The 15,908-nt window shown below is 40.1% G+C and overlaps 2 protein-coding genes across 6 annotated transcripts in view; one reads left to right on the top strand and one right to left on the bottom strand.

Annotated features, from left to right (window-relative positions):
* Positions 1 to 9,956, bottom strand: part of LOC127570492 (dnaJ homolog subfamily C member 13) — a 118,693-nt gene extending 108,737 nt beyond the window's left edge. For all 5 annotated transcript variants that reach the window (XM_052016122.1, XM_052016123.1, XM_052016124.1 and 2 more), the window contains exons 1-2: positions 9,846 to 9,956; positions 2,460 to 2,540 (exon numbers count right to left, since the gene is read on the bottom strand). In XM_052016122.1, the coding sequence (XP_051872082.1) occupies positions 2,460 to 2,527 (68 nt within the window). In that variant the 5' untranslated portion in view covers positions 2,528 to 2,540; positions 9,846 to 9,956. The remainder of the gene's footprint in view (positions 1 to 2,459; positions 2,541 to 9,845) is intronic.
* A 549-nt stretch (positions 9,957 to 10,505) lies between these two features.
* The window catches only part of ripk1l (receptor (TNFRSF)-interacting serine-threonine kinase 1, like), a 66,469-nt gene continuing 61,066 nt past the window's right edge, over positions 10,506 to 15,908 (top strand). The window contains exon 1 of the mRNA XM_052015605.1: positions 10,506 to 10,618. The gene's annotated coding sequence lies outside the window, so the exon portion shown is untranslated. The remainder of the gene's footprint in view (positions 10,619 to 15,908) is intronic.

Below are 15,908 nucleotides of genomic sequence, written 5' to 3'. Positions count from 1 at the left end.
AAGTTGCTGGGCCCTGGCAGAGATTTTTGTATCGTTAGCTATGGGCAAGATACCAGACAACAGAAGGGCAGCTAACATTGTGCCTTTAAGAGCTGCTTGTTCCCTTCAGCGAACCAGGGAACTACAGGCCAAAGAGCCCAGCAGTGGGAAAGTTACTGGAGAGGATTCCGAGGGTCAGAGTCTACCTGCATTTGGAAAGGCAAAGACAGTCAGCACGGTGAATAGCCTCTCAAATTTGATTGTGTTCTTTTGAAGTGACCAAGGGAATTAATGAGGGCAGGGTAGTAGACTTTATCTACATGGACTTTAGAAGTGCCCTGCATGGTAGGCTGTTCTGGGTTAAATTACATGCATCCAGGGTGAGCTAGCCAATGGGATAAAAAATTGGCTTGGTGGTTGGAGTCAGAGTAATAGTGGAGGGTTGTTTTCTCAGATTGGAGGTCTGTGACCAGTGGTGTGCTACAGGAATCCATGCTGGGTCCACCCTTGTTTGTCATCTATATTAACAACTTGGATGAGAATATAGGTGGCGTGTTTAGTAAATTTGCAGATGACACTAAAATTGGTGGTTTGGTGTACAGGGGAGAAATGTTACCCAGGAGTACAACAGGATCTAGATCAACTGGGAAAGTGGGCCAAGGAATGGCAGATGGAATTGAACTCTAACGAAGGCAAGGTGTTGCATTTTGGGAAGTTAAATCAGGGCAAGACTTGCACACTAAGTGACAGGGCTCTGGAGAGTGCTGTAGAACAGAGGCCCTAGGGGTACAAGTACATAGTTCCCTGAAAGTAACACAAGTAGACAGGGCCACGAAGAAAGTGTTTGGTATGCTTGCCTTCATCAGTCAGAGCACTGAGTACAGCTGTACATGACATTGGTGAGACAGCACTTGGAGCAGTTCTGGTCACCCAGCTATAGGAAGGATGTTATTAAGCTGGAAAGATTCATAAGAATAGTACTGGGACTGGAGAGCTTGAGTTACAAGGAGAGACTGGATAATCTCTGGTTATTTTCCATGGAGCATAGGAGACTGAGGGGGGACCTTGTAGAAGTATACAAAATCATGAGGGGCATAGATAAGATCAATGGTCACAAGACTCTCTCCCCCCCCCCCCCACCCCGATAGAGGGAGCCCAAAACATGTTTTAGGTGAGGGGGAAAGATTTAAAGGGGACCTGAGGGGCAAGTTTTTCCACGTAGTAGGTGTATGGATTAAGCTGCCAGAGGAAGCGGTAGAGGCAGGTACAACATTTAGATAGTTACATAGATAGAAAAGGTTTAAGGATATGGTCCCTATGCAGGCAATTGGGACTAGCTCAGGTAGGCAACTTGGTCAGCGTGTACAAATTAGGCTGAAGGGCCCATTTCCATGTTGTACAACTCTATGACTCTATAATACTTATTTAAGCTAAGTATTAGTTATCTGTATATTTATGGTTCTGAATTTATGATGTGTCAATTGATGATTTTCTTATTTTTATTCTTTTGCACTTCATTGATCCTCATACTTGCCCTCACAGCAAGATCTACTTGACCATGAATTTCACACACCCGATACTATAACTACAATTTCATGAACTACAAATCAATGGAGATTTGGAAAACTGCCGTCAACTGAAACCCTTCAGGCTCTTGTAAATCAGCTTCATTGAGAACATGCAGAAATCAGTAAGAAAGACAAGGGAAAATGCCAAATTTCAGAGGAGACATTAATATTTCTAAAGCCAAGCATGGGAGTGCTAAGATTCTGAAATATAGCTTTGTGCAACCAAATCCTATCTTTTTCTATCAACTTTGCTGATTGCAAGCATTTCCTTCAATTACGTAAATTAGATGAAGTTAGGTTAACTAGATTAGGTCTTTAAAATTAAAATTACAAAGAGATTTGTCCTTTAATCTATGGTTCACTTTTACCTTCAATATCTATTAGAAAATTACAATTGCAAGTAAACAAAATAGTCTAGCGGTTTCTTACAAAAAAAATTACATTTCCTACAGCTCACCTTCTTAAAATCAAAACAATCACCTTCAATGGCTTAGATTTGAAATTCCCACTTCTAACATTAGTGCCTCCTAACTCAGGAATTACAGAGGACAAAGCAGCAACAGAATGCATTACCTCATAAGCATAGTACATGTAGAAAAACTGAACAATTGATTAAAATCAACTTTCCATTTATACCACAGTGTACATCAAAAATGTTACATCAACACAACAGCAATACCAGTGCAAATTTAACTGCCTTTTGGACAAAATGCCGAATCATCGAGAGGTGATATAGCACCTTATAGATAGATGCTTCTTCACAATCAACAATCCAAATCTTCAATTACAACTGAAAATCAAAACAAACTGTTTATGAAATTCAAAACAGTAATAGTAATCAAACCACTTAATCATGTGTTTTTTATAATCATCCAAAACAAGCCATTAAAACCAATATCAGAAAGAACTTACTTTCCCCTCCATGAGTGTTTTGTTGTGTAGAAGCAGGCCAAATCTTTATTCTCTTTGATGACATTCATTTTGAAGTGTGACCTGAAAAATAAATTTGTTATACTTGTAAGCATTAGGCAGATGAAGACTTGCTTTCTGGAGCACCATTTAGAACCCCAGGATATCCCAATGAAGTATATTGGGGTATCAGTGTGCAAGTCCCAGAAGTCAAATTTCCACACAGAAGCTCCCACAATTGGCCATATAATGACAACATACAGGGGGACAGGACCAGTGTTTACTGGACCAGCAATCCACAGACCTGGGCTGATGACCCAGAATTGTGTTCAAATTTCTCAATGGAGCAGCAGAGGAAATTCAAAGTCATGGAGTGGGTTTCTTCCTTTAATCAACCTTTCAGGTACTTTCAGACCTCTATTACTGAGTGAAGAGATTTTTCCTCATTTCTGTTCTAATCCTTCTACTAGTTATTCCAAATTTATGTCTTTTGCTTTTTGACCCCTCCACCTAAAGAAATAATTGCCTCCTATTTATTCTCTGATATATTGTTTACAATTCCAGCTTTACTTTCCAGCTCTTATGTTCAATGCCTCAGCTAATGAAGGAAAAGCATCTCATGTCCGTATTGCCACCTTTAAAGGCCCGTGGATGTACAGTCATTTGTTCTTCCCCACTCGACATCCTCCCATTTTCAGAAAAACTGATAATCCAGCACCCTCAGGACTTAGGTGGCACCAGACTTGCATATTTCAGGACTATTGGAATATAACTCCTATTAATTCCCCAACACACTTTGCTTTTAAGATGTTATAAATATATAGCATGAAATTTCCAGTGAATGTAGCAAGTTTAAAAGTGTGGGGAAACAGGACCCTGTTGAGCCTGATGCCAAACTACTGGATAACAGATTAGAGTTTTACTGTATTTTGTATTCTCTTGCCTTATACCACATCCCCAAATGCATTACTCACTTATCTGGATTGCATTCCTTTTGCCACTTTTCTGCCCAACAGGCCAGAGCAGTTAGATCTTCCTGCTATCTCAAGCTTTCCTTCTAGCTGTCAATAACAGGGTCAGTTTTTCTATCTTCTGAAAACCTTTGATGTCCCTTACATTCAAGTCCAAAATCATTAACGTATACACAATGAAAAGCGAGTACCGAGCCTTGTAGAGCTGCAGTAGGAAGACAGCAACTTCCAGAAATTTTATGTAACATTGCAAAAGTTCTTTGCCACTGCTAATCTGTTGTTTGATTGCGTGGTTCTGCAGTTTTTGGGCAACAGGAATGGTAGCTTTCATCTCTACTTTCTTGATGTTCCCTGCAATTTTCCTGATTTCAAACAATTTAAGCTAGAAATTATGAATGCATGAGTCTGCCATTCAATACATGCTCATCCCTTATCCTGCCACACAGAGCCTACTTTTTGAATAGGTAAATTATGAAGTCAGCATATGCTACAAAATTAAATACAACTTAGTTTGCAGTGGGACTCCCAGCACTAGCAGGCTGCTTCCAATGCCAATATAATCCAGAGGACCTTTGGAACTAAATTCCAAAATTTATTAGATATCAATATACAATCATTACAGGAAGTTAATTAACACTGAGAAAGACAACAAACCTTGCAAGTGTAGAAGACGAAAAACATATGATGCAGAAATTGAAGGCAAATGTAATTGGCTCCAGATTGCAATGAGAACAATCAAATTCAAATGACACCTTCAAGGTTCATGGGCCCATATCTGAGGATGTATGCTACTCAAAAGAGTCAAATTTAGACCCAGTCGAGACAGTATGGTGGCGTAGTGGTTAGCGCAACGCTATTACAGCGCCAGTGATCACAGTTCAATTCCCATTGTCTGCAAGGAGTTTGAATGTTCTCCTGGGTGCTCCAGTTCCCTCCCACATTCTAAAGATGTACGGGTAGGTTAACGTGGGTGGCGCAGACTCGTTGCGCTGGAAGGGCCTGTTACTGTGCTATATAGATAAAATCCAAAAGTTTCAGAAAGAATCACCTATTTGATTACAGGCAAAAATAAATGAGACAGGTTTTGCAAAAGGTTTCAGCAATTTCTCCCAAAAAGATTGACCATGCATTCCCAAAGATTAGTTTTCCTCATTGGACATCAAAATATTGCAAAGTCAGTTGAATCAAATAATGCAAATCAATTCAACTGCAGATAAATGAAGACTAGTTTATTTGTTCTAAACTAAAATCAGAATCACATTCATGTGGTTCAAACGCTCATAGCCAATTTTTCAAAGCTTTATTTTTGCAGCTAGTCAACTCAGCTAATGATTTTCAAATAAATTCTACTGCCTCAATATACCAACAAATTCACATCCACAACATCACATAGTATTCCAAACCAATAACTTAACAGGCAAAAAAAACTCTTAGGCCAGATGGTGTTTCCTCCCTACTCAACTTCAAATTTGTGTCCCTTCACCCAATCCCATATACAATCTTCTCTACATCCAAACATCCACTAAGTTCCCATTTCCACTATGCTACCCTTCAATGCAATCCTTCATTTTTGAATTAACTTCTTAATGAAAAGAATGTTAATTCCCCCAATATTCTGTTATACTTCTCAGTCTTTTAAATCTTTCCTCGTTTTCTCACATTGCATATGTAGGAATGACAAACTTCACTGACTTATTTCCAGCTACAAACAAGAGAACCCCAAAAGCAAATAATCTGTAAAGATTGCACACATTTTGGTATGCAGCAGTATTCCCCCCCACCTCACTTCAAAAAAAACTAACCTTCCAAGATCTGCCTATTCTAAGTATTTCCCTGCAGAATGGAAGATGGCTGTGGTTATAGGTTAGTCATTCCCAGTCCCAGGAGTCATCATCACTTATGGACATCTCCTAGCCTCCACCATCTTCAACTGCCTAAAAACTACTATCCTTCCATCAGTACTTCAAAAATGGGGTCATTCACTGCTCATTCCATATGCAACTCCTTGGCGAAATGAAGCAGCCCACTACCTGCCTGTAGCAAGACTTGGACAACATGGAGGGGTGGACTGATAAGTGATAAATAACATTCATATTGTCTGGTATCTCTAACAAGACAGACACTCTTACACTTGAGACTCAATGGCATTATCATTGCCAAGTTCTCCATCAATATTTTGTGGGGTCAACCGGACCAGCCACAAATATCATAGTGACAAGAGCAGCTCAGATTGGGTGGGTATCCTGCAGCAAGTGGCAGTTCCTAATATCCAAGTCTTTTCACCATCTACAAAATAAAAAGAGTGATGGAATACTCTTCACTTGTATGCCCAAGTGCAATTCCAACGACTCAAGAAGCTAGACACCATTCATTTTAGAAATAACCCACTTGATTGGCATCCATTAACCAATGACACAATGGCTGCAGTGTGCACCATCTACAATATGCACTGCAATTACTCATCCAGACTACTTGAACAACATCTCCCAAACCCATAACCTTTCCCACCCAATGGCAACAGACATATGGGAACAACTACCTGCAGGTTCCCCAAGTCAAACAATCCTGACCTGGAAATACATCACTGGATCCAAATCCTGGAACTTCCTCCCCAACAGCACATGGGGAGTACCTTCACCAGAAAGATAATGGTTCAAGGTGGGATCAACTACGAACTTCTCAAGGACGATTAGAAGTGGGCAAAAAAAAAAATACCAGGCTTGACAGTGATGTCTACAATCCAAAAGATTAAAAAATATTAAAAAGCTTAATTAGGATCAATGCCATTTTGGCAGAAGTCTAGCCACCAAAAAGTTAATGACAATAACGTACAACGGAGTAAGCAAACAATATCAAAGCTTTAAAAACAAAAAGCAGCCGAGATCAACACCAAGAATTGCTGATATAAATTTACACCTTTTTAAAAAAATGTCAACCACAACAGGCTGGCTCTCTGCAGGTTGTTCTGTGGATTAGTGGCACCATTTTTTAAACAATGCCCAAATGAAACAACCCATGTTTGACTGGGTGCTTATATCTCAACACCCTACTCTTCCTGGAAGTTGACAGAAGAAACTTGCTTAAAAACATTTTTAAAAAGGCAGCAATAAAAGTAATTGTATTGAAAAAGGGGATTTCAAGACAATTGGTTCCACAGTAGCAGGAATGATAGTTTGACAATAAGATACGACTAGAGCAGCATGAAACATGGTCTTGTTTTTAGAAATTTGCTGTTTCGAACAACTCAAATATACCAATTCAAGACGAAATGCTTAATATTTAACAGATGGCATAAAATGCAGATAACCACAAACACCTTCCAAAGACATCAAACAATTAGTTGCTGAGTTAGGGTGGAGGCAGAGGTAATGATGTTCAATTTCCTGTAACATTCAGCAATCATGCTTCGCAACTGACGCTTCAACCTTGGCAAATGTGGAAGAGCTTCAAATGACATCTCTGCTCCATACACAGAAGCTTAAAAGGTTGGCTTGCCATGGAAAGGTTTTAGGTACAAATCTAACTGCTGCACCAAGAGCAAAAATGGATCTGACACTCCTGTGATACAGTCCAGCATGAAGAAACTTATCAAGCTCCACTAGTTTATAAGGCTTACAGTACAAATCACTGTTTGCCCTATTTAAACACTGCCTTGGACTGCATTTAATACAGTGATGCTGCTCATTTGTAAAACTTCCTTAAAGCTGTCCTCTAGTCAAGATAGAAAGTAATTCATCTTGTTATATGATCTTACTTTCACAATAGTTTCAAAGAAAATTGTGACACAAGGACATCTTGCACGATTAGGGCTTAGAGAAACTTGTACATGGTTATTACAAAATCCTGAAGTGTTTTAAATAGGGAGAAGCCTCTGATAATATGGGTCTGCCTGTTGAACATATGAGCAATAAATCTCAGTTTAAAAACTAAAAACAATGCAGCACACTTATTGAGCTCATATTTGGAGAAATGATTAGGTGGGGTGTCTCATAATAATCCATACAAGATATGGGCACCAATGCAGTTTAGAAGTGCATATATCAAATGCACAAAATAATATTTTATACCTTATGTTGCAAAACAAAATGCCTTCAATAATCCAAGGGAGAATGTAAAAGTTAAATTGCAAACAATTTCCAAGCCCAAAATTCAGATTTCTAATAACACTTGGCAGATACCTTTGCAAACAGCAAGTCAGGGAAATCACATCTGGAAACATGCTCTTGCTCTGCTAGTAACAGTTCAAGTATTCACATGGACAGAGGCAACTAATTAGTGCAAAACTCCCAGGCCTATTGACATGAATGAGCAAAAGTTGCTCGAGAGGATCTTTTGCAATAAAAGTGCACGACCATCTTAACAAAAGAAAGTCATAACAAAATCTTAAAAAGAAACTTGTGCAAATAAATTTCACCAGTTTATAATTCAATTGTTTCAGGAACAAAGTTATGAGGTAAATTTCATAACAAAAATTAGAAATATTGGCAAAAGCACAATAAAGGTGTAAGCAGGTCCTATGAAGAAAGGGTAGCAGATAGAAAGGGAAAACAAACAACAAATAAACAAAGAAAGAATTGCATCAATTAGGGATCAAAAGGAAAATCTTGTGGAGGCAGAGGGTCGAGCTGTAGGTACAAATGAGTGTTCAGCCATTGATATGGTATAATTCTATGATAAACAAAACCTTGCCAATGACCTGCACTATCTTTCCTGTAATGCAGTGATGAGGTCAATACACAGTAATCAAGCTGTGCCCTACTAGTATTGTATACAACTCCAGCAAACCCTCCCTAACCTATTTTCTTCTAGTTGAAGGGAAAATATGCCATATGCCTATTTCACCACCTTTTGACCCATCTTGCTGACAAGGATCTGTGGGTATACACTTCCCTTGTTCCCACACACTGGTCACTGCTCTTCGATTTACCATTTATTCCATTTCAAGTGGCACCTCCTCTTACATTTCTTTAAATTCCATTTGTCACTTTCCTATCCAATTGATAAGCCTTCCTTCAGTCTAAAATTTTCCTCTTCACTATCCCCATCATACCCAGATGTTTTTGCTTTATCAATTTTATTCAAACACCTTGCAAGTATTTTTATTCTATTTTGTTCAAGCCCAAACTGTCAAATGTAGCCCAACAGGTAACACTTGAGCCCTAGAAAGAGTTTCAAATCCCAGAGGATTGACTTCTCCAGTGCAAAGGGACCTAAGTTCAATGTTTCATCTCAAAGACTTTCAGATACACATGCTCTAAAAGATGATAAATGTCAGGGCTTTATTTTGAATCTTCATTTGTTTATCCCTCACTTATTAACTGATCATTACTACTTTCCTTTTTGTGGTTGCTTGATTCACTCAAATTGAACATCAAACTTCCTACTACACTTCAAACATACTTAAACATTTTTCAGGATATTATCACTTAAGTCAGCATATAAGTACATCTTTTTTTAATTCCTCCATTTGTTACCTTCCTCTTGTTTGCTGCTTAATTATGAAATTTGTAGTAAGAATACCCTGTTGGAGGCAGGAGAAAGATGAAAGCATTATCTGCAGAAATTCAGGGAAAGAGTAGAGAGCAGACTGCATGTGACATATAGAAGACGAGAGAAAGAAAGTTTAGAGAAGTGGGAACTAAGTGGACTCACGTACACAAGAGCAATTTATTTTCACCATAGGAATCAAAGACACGGGATTTTGTTATTACAGCTAATCTAGGCTTTTCAATTGCATGGGTCATGTATTTATAACAGCGTTAGCCTCTAACAAAGAAGCCCCTATATTGCAGATATAATCTAGGTTGACGTTTCAGTACCATACACTTAAATTGAACTGTCAGTCAAGTTATCTGCCGGAACCAGTGGTACAGAGCAAAATATGGGAGTTCCTCGAGTAAATACCCTCTTGAGCCTGCACTAAAAATAGATTACCCGGTCAATTATACTGCTGCTGTTTTTAAGGTCTTGATATCCAAGTTAACTGCGGACGTGACTCTATTTCATCGGCTGAAAGGCTTACCAAGTACTTTTTTGCCTTTTATAAGTTCGTGACCTCGGTGTCCCATACTGCCAACTGTTACATCCTAGTTGTAAAATCAATGTTAACTTTAACGAATAAGGTAACCACACAAAAATTGCACAACATCAGACCGGACCAAACAACGGGCCAGAAAGGAGCGACAAGACCACCAGGACGGGTCCAGACAGAGGAGCCCGGGGCTGCAGCCCCCCAGCCGCTGTCTATGGAGCAGAGGATGAGGCGCCGCCAGTCGGCGGTTACCCACCCCCGCCCCTCACACTCCACGGCGGTCGAGCACCAACTCCAGCCCAGGGACGGTGGCCGAAGCTACCGTCCAGCCCACGCCACCTCATATTGATCGCAGACAAAGCCTGAGCTCCAGACGCGGCAGGTTACCTGCAGCGCTGAGGGAAGCTGAGTCTCACTCCCGCCTCAGTCGACAGCTCCGCTCCGGTTCCTTCCCCCCTTCGCCTAGGAAGCGGCCATTTTCTGACAGCCCGCACTGCGCACGCGCCCTCGTCGTCACGCGACCACCACCTGACAGACCGGAAATTGCGATGACCAGCTAGCACGCGGATGTTGCGGCGTTTTAAACAGACGCCCGGCTGTTGCTGGTGGGGAGTGTGGTGTCAAGGTTTTGCATTGGGATTGTGTGTGTCTTTAAGGGTTCCTTCCGACTTTAGTTGGCAGAAAAGGGTCCCCGGAAAGGCCGAGCGGCGCCCCTGTTTGCTCAAATCGGCTTCCAAAAGGTTCATGAAGTCGGACGGCAGTAGGAGGGGTGTGTGGGCGCGGAGAGCGTCTGCCGTTTCCATGGGTACGGCCTGAGCCGGCCGGCTGCGGCCGAACGGAGAGTGCCTGTCCGCCGAGCTAGGGGACGGCCTGAGTTCCCTTCAACAACATGCAACGCCGTGCCTTGCCGCAGTAGCTAAAGGAGCAAAAGGAATTTCATCGCACTCAGGTGTATGTGACAATAAACTAATCCGAATCTGAAGGAGTGTGACACAGCTGCATGTAGTCCTGTTCTACATCTGTTTAGCAGGGCTCGCTCTCAGTGTGGGAACTCAGACCAGTAGAATGATCTGTGGGATTATTCATTAAGAATTTGTTCTTCGTTTCCAATGACTCTTATTCCTTGTTGCAAAAATATTACCCAGCCATATCCTGATCAGGTAAATTGTAAAAGGGAAAGGGGTGCATTTGGAGACAGGAACTGGTAATTGATTTATTAACGTCAAATGTACCAAGATACGGTGAAAAGCTTTGTTTTGCATGCCATCCAGACAGATTATTCCAAACATAAGTACATCAAGGTAGTACAAAGGGAAAAGCAATAACAGAATGCAAAATATCATGTTATAGTTACAGAGAAAGTGTGCTGCAGGTGCAAGGACCATGACAAAGTGGATTGTGAGGTCAAGAGTTCATATTTATCCAAGAGGTCCATTCAAGAGGGATAGAATCTGTCCTTGAGCCTGATGGTACGTGTTTTCAAGCTTTTGTATCTTCTGCCCAATGGAAAGAGGGAGAAAGGAAAATGACTAGGGTGGGGGGGGGGGAACGGGTTTGATTATGTTGGCTGCTTTCTCAAGGCAAATTTGTAAGCTATATTGTGGTGGGTTGGGTGCCACATGGATATTCTCCACCAGCCAGCAGTTGAGGAAGGTTGTCAAAGGGTAGAGCAGGATATAGATCAGCTGGATATTTGGCAGAGAAATGGTAGATGGAGTTTAATCCAAACAAGTGTGAGGTGTTGCACTTTGGGGGGTCAAATGCCAGAGGAAAGTATACAGTAAATGGCAGGATCCTTGGGAGCATTGATGTACAGAGGGATTAAGGGTGCAAGTCCATAGTGCTTTTGATGACGTAACAGAGAAATTTGATGAGGAAAATGCTGTTGATTGGTATATATGGACTTCAAAAGGCCTTTGATAGGTGTCACATCAATATTGAAAGCCATGGAATTAAAGGGGCTGTGGCAGCATGGGTAGAATATTGGCTAAGTAGCAGGAGTGAAAGACTTTTTTGGCCAGGAGTTCCTCAGGGATCACTACTAGCACTATTGCTTTTCTTAATTCATTTCAATGATTTGAACTTGAGTTCTCAGGGCTCAACTTCCACATTTTCAGGTGACACTAAACTTGGAGACATTGTGATTCATAAGGAGAACAGCAACAGATTTCAAGGAGTCAGGTTGGTGGAATGTGTGGATAAGTAGCAGATGAAGTATAATGCTGAGAAATGCAGAGGATTTGTATTTGGTAGGAAGAATGATGATAAACAATGTAAATGCAATTCTAAAATCAGACAAGAACAGAGATCAGGGGATTTGTGTGTTTATTGAAAATGGCAAGACCGATTGACAAAGTAGTTAAAATAGCACATGGAGTCCAGGGTTTCTTAAATGAAACCATTGAGTCAAGAGCAAGCAAGTTGTGATTAACTTTATAAAACTTTGGTTTGGCCACAACTATAATATTATGCCCATTTATGGGTGCCTCACGTCAGGAAGGTTGTAAAAGCTTCAGAGAGCATGCGGAAGAGATGTACAAAATTAATCCTATGAACGAGGGGCTTTAGTTATGCAGTAGAACTAAGCTGGGATGAGTCTCCTTGGATAGAAGAGGCTGTGGGGAGATCTGACGGAGGTATTTAAAATCATGAAGGGTATAGGAAAAAAGAACATCTTGGTGTGAAATCAGAGTAGATTCTAGAGTTATTAGGTGATGATTTTTAAAGACGTGCAGATGAGACATTCAAAGGGGAAGAAATTATCAGATGACTTGGGAAGGGACAAATGATTTCTAATGGTAGCTTGGCAGACTAGGCCATTTGCATGGGTCAAAGGTGCTGCCATCCATCAAATAATTGTCATCTTCAAAGTCCTTAATTAAAAATTAAAGTCATTTGGGAAGAAAATAAGAAAAAGTATGGGAATATTATCTGCTGGTGCATCCAAGGGATAAGATTGGTAGAATAATTAGTACAGAAAGAGGCTGATATATTTTCACCCCCATTGAGTGTACTGGGCAGGAAGGTCAGCTACAAAGATGCATCCTTCAGAGATTGCAAAGAGAGGTTAACAGTGTACATAATCAACAGACCTTATTCTAGAGCACAGCAAGAACATAGACTTGAATTGATACAAGAAATTAGCCTTTTCTGTTTTTAGATCTAGACCTCCAATGAAACTCACTTGACCCTTCAAGATCAAGTATCATTTTAAAATGTAAATTGCAATTTGTGTGGAAAGGTGTAGAGCCAGCCTCATCACAGTAACTCCAGATAAATTTAAAGAAAGTTTGCTGAATTCAAAAGAAAGCAATCAATTGAAATCTGAAATTCAGTGGCAGGAGGAGGGATTACCAAAGGACACAGATTTACCGTAATTGTCAATGAGAGGGGAAATAAGCAGATTTTTTTTACGCAGAAAACTGTGATCTAGAACGTGAAGGTCAGTTCAAGCAGATTTAATAGCAACTTTCAAAAGATAATTGGAGATAGTTTTAAAATGTTAACATTACCTGTTAATATTTGCCTGTGAAACATGCTTCTTACTGGAAGGCTAGTTTCAGTTTCAGTTCCAGTGAAGTGAAAAGCAATATTGGTGCTTTAACAATTTCTGTTCAGCAGAGACCACAAATTTTCTTTGTTCACTCACCCGTAAGAGTCACAGATGTTTTCTCAGCAGTGGAACAGCTATAAACATGTTGTGATTATCAAGTTGATCCATATTATTTCAGGTAGTGAATACTCCAAGTATAGCTGTGTGATATTCCTGTAGAAAACCTTTATTCCATTTATGTGTTTTTAGTCAAAATTAATTCATTTGGTTGGAAAGTTCAGAGAAGATGAAAGTTTGGGCAGTGGTTCTTATTAAATCAAAAATTATTGCAGTTAATTTGATGCTGTAATGTGAAAACATGCACACATAGAGTCAGAATGAAAGAGAATGTTGATTTATATGAATGTAGAATATGGCTCTGCCTAATTAGTCATTTATCCTTCACTTTTAAAACCTGAGAGTCTACTCTTAAGTACTTGTGTAATAGTTATTAATAATGATACGTTCCCATGAGATTCAATAAATCCTGTGAAATTTATAATCTTGAGGAATAACTTAAAACATTGTCGGTATTGGAAGTCAAAGAGAAGGGTAAATTATTTGCCAGAATATAATTTTATTAGCATCTTTGTGTAAGTGTTATTTTAATTAACATTGGTGATGTTTAGTAAATGGCAAAGATTTGGAGACACAAGTTCTATTTTAGTAGTTACTTATAATCTACACAAGACTGCTGATGGAGAGTAGATAGAACTGCCATTTCACAGTATCTGGGCAATTCTGCTTAAATTTTCACTTTTACATTTCTAAATGTGGTTATTACAATTTAGGTTTGTTATTTGAGGTGGATAATAGCCCACACTGGCATCGAAAGTAGTGCAACTGTCTCACAGCTTTGGCCACCCAGGTTTGATCCTGACCTCTGGTGCTGACTACATGGAGTTTGCACCTTTCCTTGTGACCGTGGAAGCTCCAGTTCCTTCCCACATGCTGGTTGTTAGGTGAATTGGCCACTAAATTTTCCCATAGTGTAGGGGATAGTGTGAGAATGTGGAGGGGTTGTAAATGAGCATGTGTGTTTTAAACAAAAAAGGTTGTTGGGAAATGTGTGAGGGAATGGGATTGATGGGATTGCTGTGAAAGTCTGCATGGACTCAATAGGCTGAATGGCCTTCTATGTTATAAGGAAATGTAGAATACATGGAAAGTAATTAGGAATTGACAATACATATTATGCAATTAACTCATTAGACTTTAAAATGGATTTTCAGTGCTTTTAAATGGATCAGCAGGGTTATTTTTTGCACAAGATCTCTAGAGCTCTAATGGCATAATCAGCGTGCAATGCTTATATGACAGTACAGGATGGAGAAATACTGAGGCTGTGAGTTCAAGTTTCACCTTAAGCATGTGTGGTTTTACATGGAGGGAAGGGGCCTGGATGGATATGGGCTGAACGCAGGAAATTGGGGCTAGCAAAGTGGGCGATGTAGTCGGCATAGACTCGTTGGGATGAAGGGCCTGTATTACTCTATGGCTGTATGACTCCAAGATCAGTGATGATGACGACACAGGACTGCTGAGAGTAGGTCCTTCAAATGAAAGTAACTAGAGAATTATGGATCAGATGGTAGGCATTGGAGCAGGCAGTGGGATTGTATTTCTTTTAATGGCATGATGAACTGAATATCTTTTCTGCAGACTTTGGGGTTATCTTCCAAGATGAGTGTGCTCAAAAGAGGAGTTAAGTAAATTGCCTCTAAACATTTTTTTTCTTGTGTGAAATTGCTAAAGCTGTGCTTTATTTCTTTTTGAGACTGAAATTGATGACAGGGGTATAATGGTGGTCATACCTGAAAACTCTATGCATTTGATCCAAAAAATATGATTATTTATGAAACTTACCTAGTCTCAAGGAATTTTTCTGCAAACACCAGGTGATGCAGCCTTTGATCTTCAGGAGTAACTTTTATTTAAGTGGAACCCTACCTGGAAGTCTGGCTGCTTTACAGGGTTTTGGTTCCAATCAGTACTCCAGAAGAAGTTGCAAGACCAGATAGATCACTAGCAGCAGCATCTCTGTAGCAACACAGTGATGGTGAAGGTAAAGGTAGTGCTACTGACTCATAGCTCCAGTGATCTGGCTGCAATCTTGACCTCCTGGGTTATCAGTCTGGAGTTAGCACATTCTCTTTGTGGCCACATGGATTTTGTCTGGGTGCTATGGTTTCCTCCCACATTCCAAAAAAACATGCTGGTGTTTAGGTTAAGTGGCTACTGTAAATTACCCCTATTGTAGATGGGTGGTGGGATAACTGGGGGGGGTGGATTTAATAGGTAAGTGTGAGAGACTAGCTTACAGAATAGAGAAATGGAATTGCTTTGAGAGTTGGCACGGACAATGGGCTGCAGGGCATCTATCTACGTTGTAAGAAAATATGAAGTCTGATCACTGACCTCTGGGTGGGAGTTCTGATGATGCGGCACTTTACGCAACCAACTGAGCGAGAGCATTCGTACTCTTCTTTGTACACTACTCCTCAATGCTGTTGCTTCCTCTGTGCACCTTCCTGAAGCTCAGGACTTGATGTCCAGAGTAAAACAGAGTCAAAGGTGGTGAGCTGTATTGGCATACTCAATGACAACCCACCTCCTGGGACCAGGTTTCCTGCTTAACCTTAGCTGGCTTCAGTAAAATCAGGAAGTGAGTGGATTAGAGCTAACCTTCCTGTATGTATAGACTTTTGTTCCTATCTAAATATACCCTCAACTCGCCAGTTCAATAATCCATGCTAAAACTACTCTTACCATGAAGTACCATCAATAATTCTGAATAGTTAAGGACGCAGGAGACCAAAGTTTAAATGGTGTTACTTTTAAACAGATTCATTTACTGC

This window comes from Pristis pectinata, chromosome 5, assembly GCF_009764475.1.
Source record: "Pristis pectinata isolate sPriPec2 chromosome 5, sPriPec2.1.pri, whole genome shotgun sequence".
Taxonomy (NCBI): domain Eukaryota; kingdom Metazoa; phylum Chordata; class Chondrichthyes; order Rhinopristiformes; family Pristidae; genus Pristis; species Pristis pectinata.
This window is presented reverse-complemented; position numbering and strand designations above follow the sequence as displayed.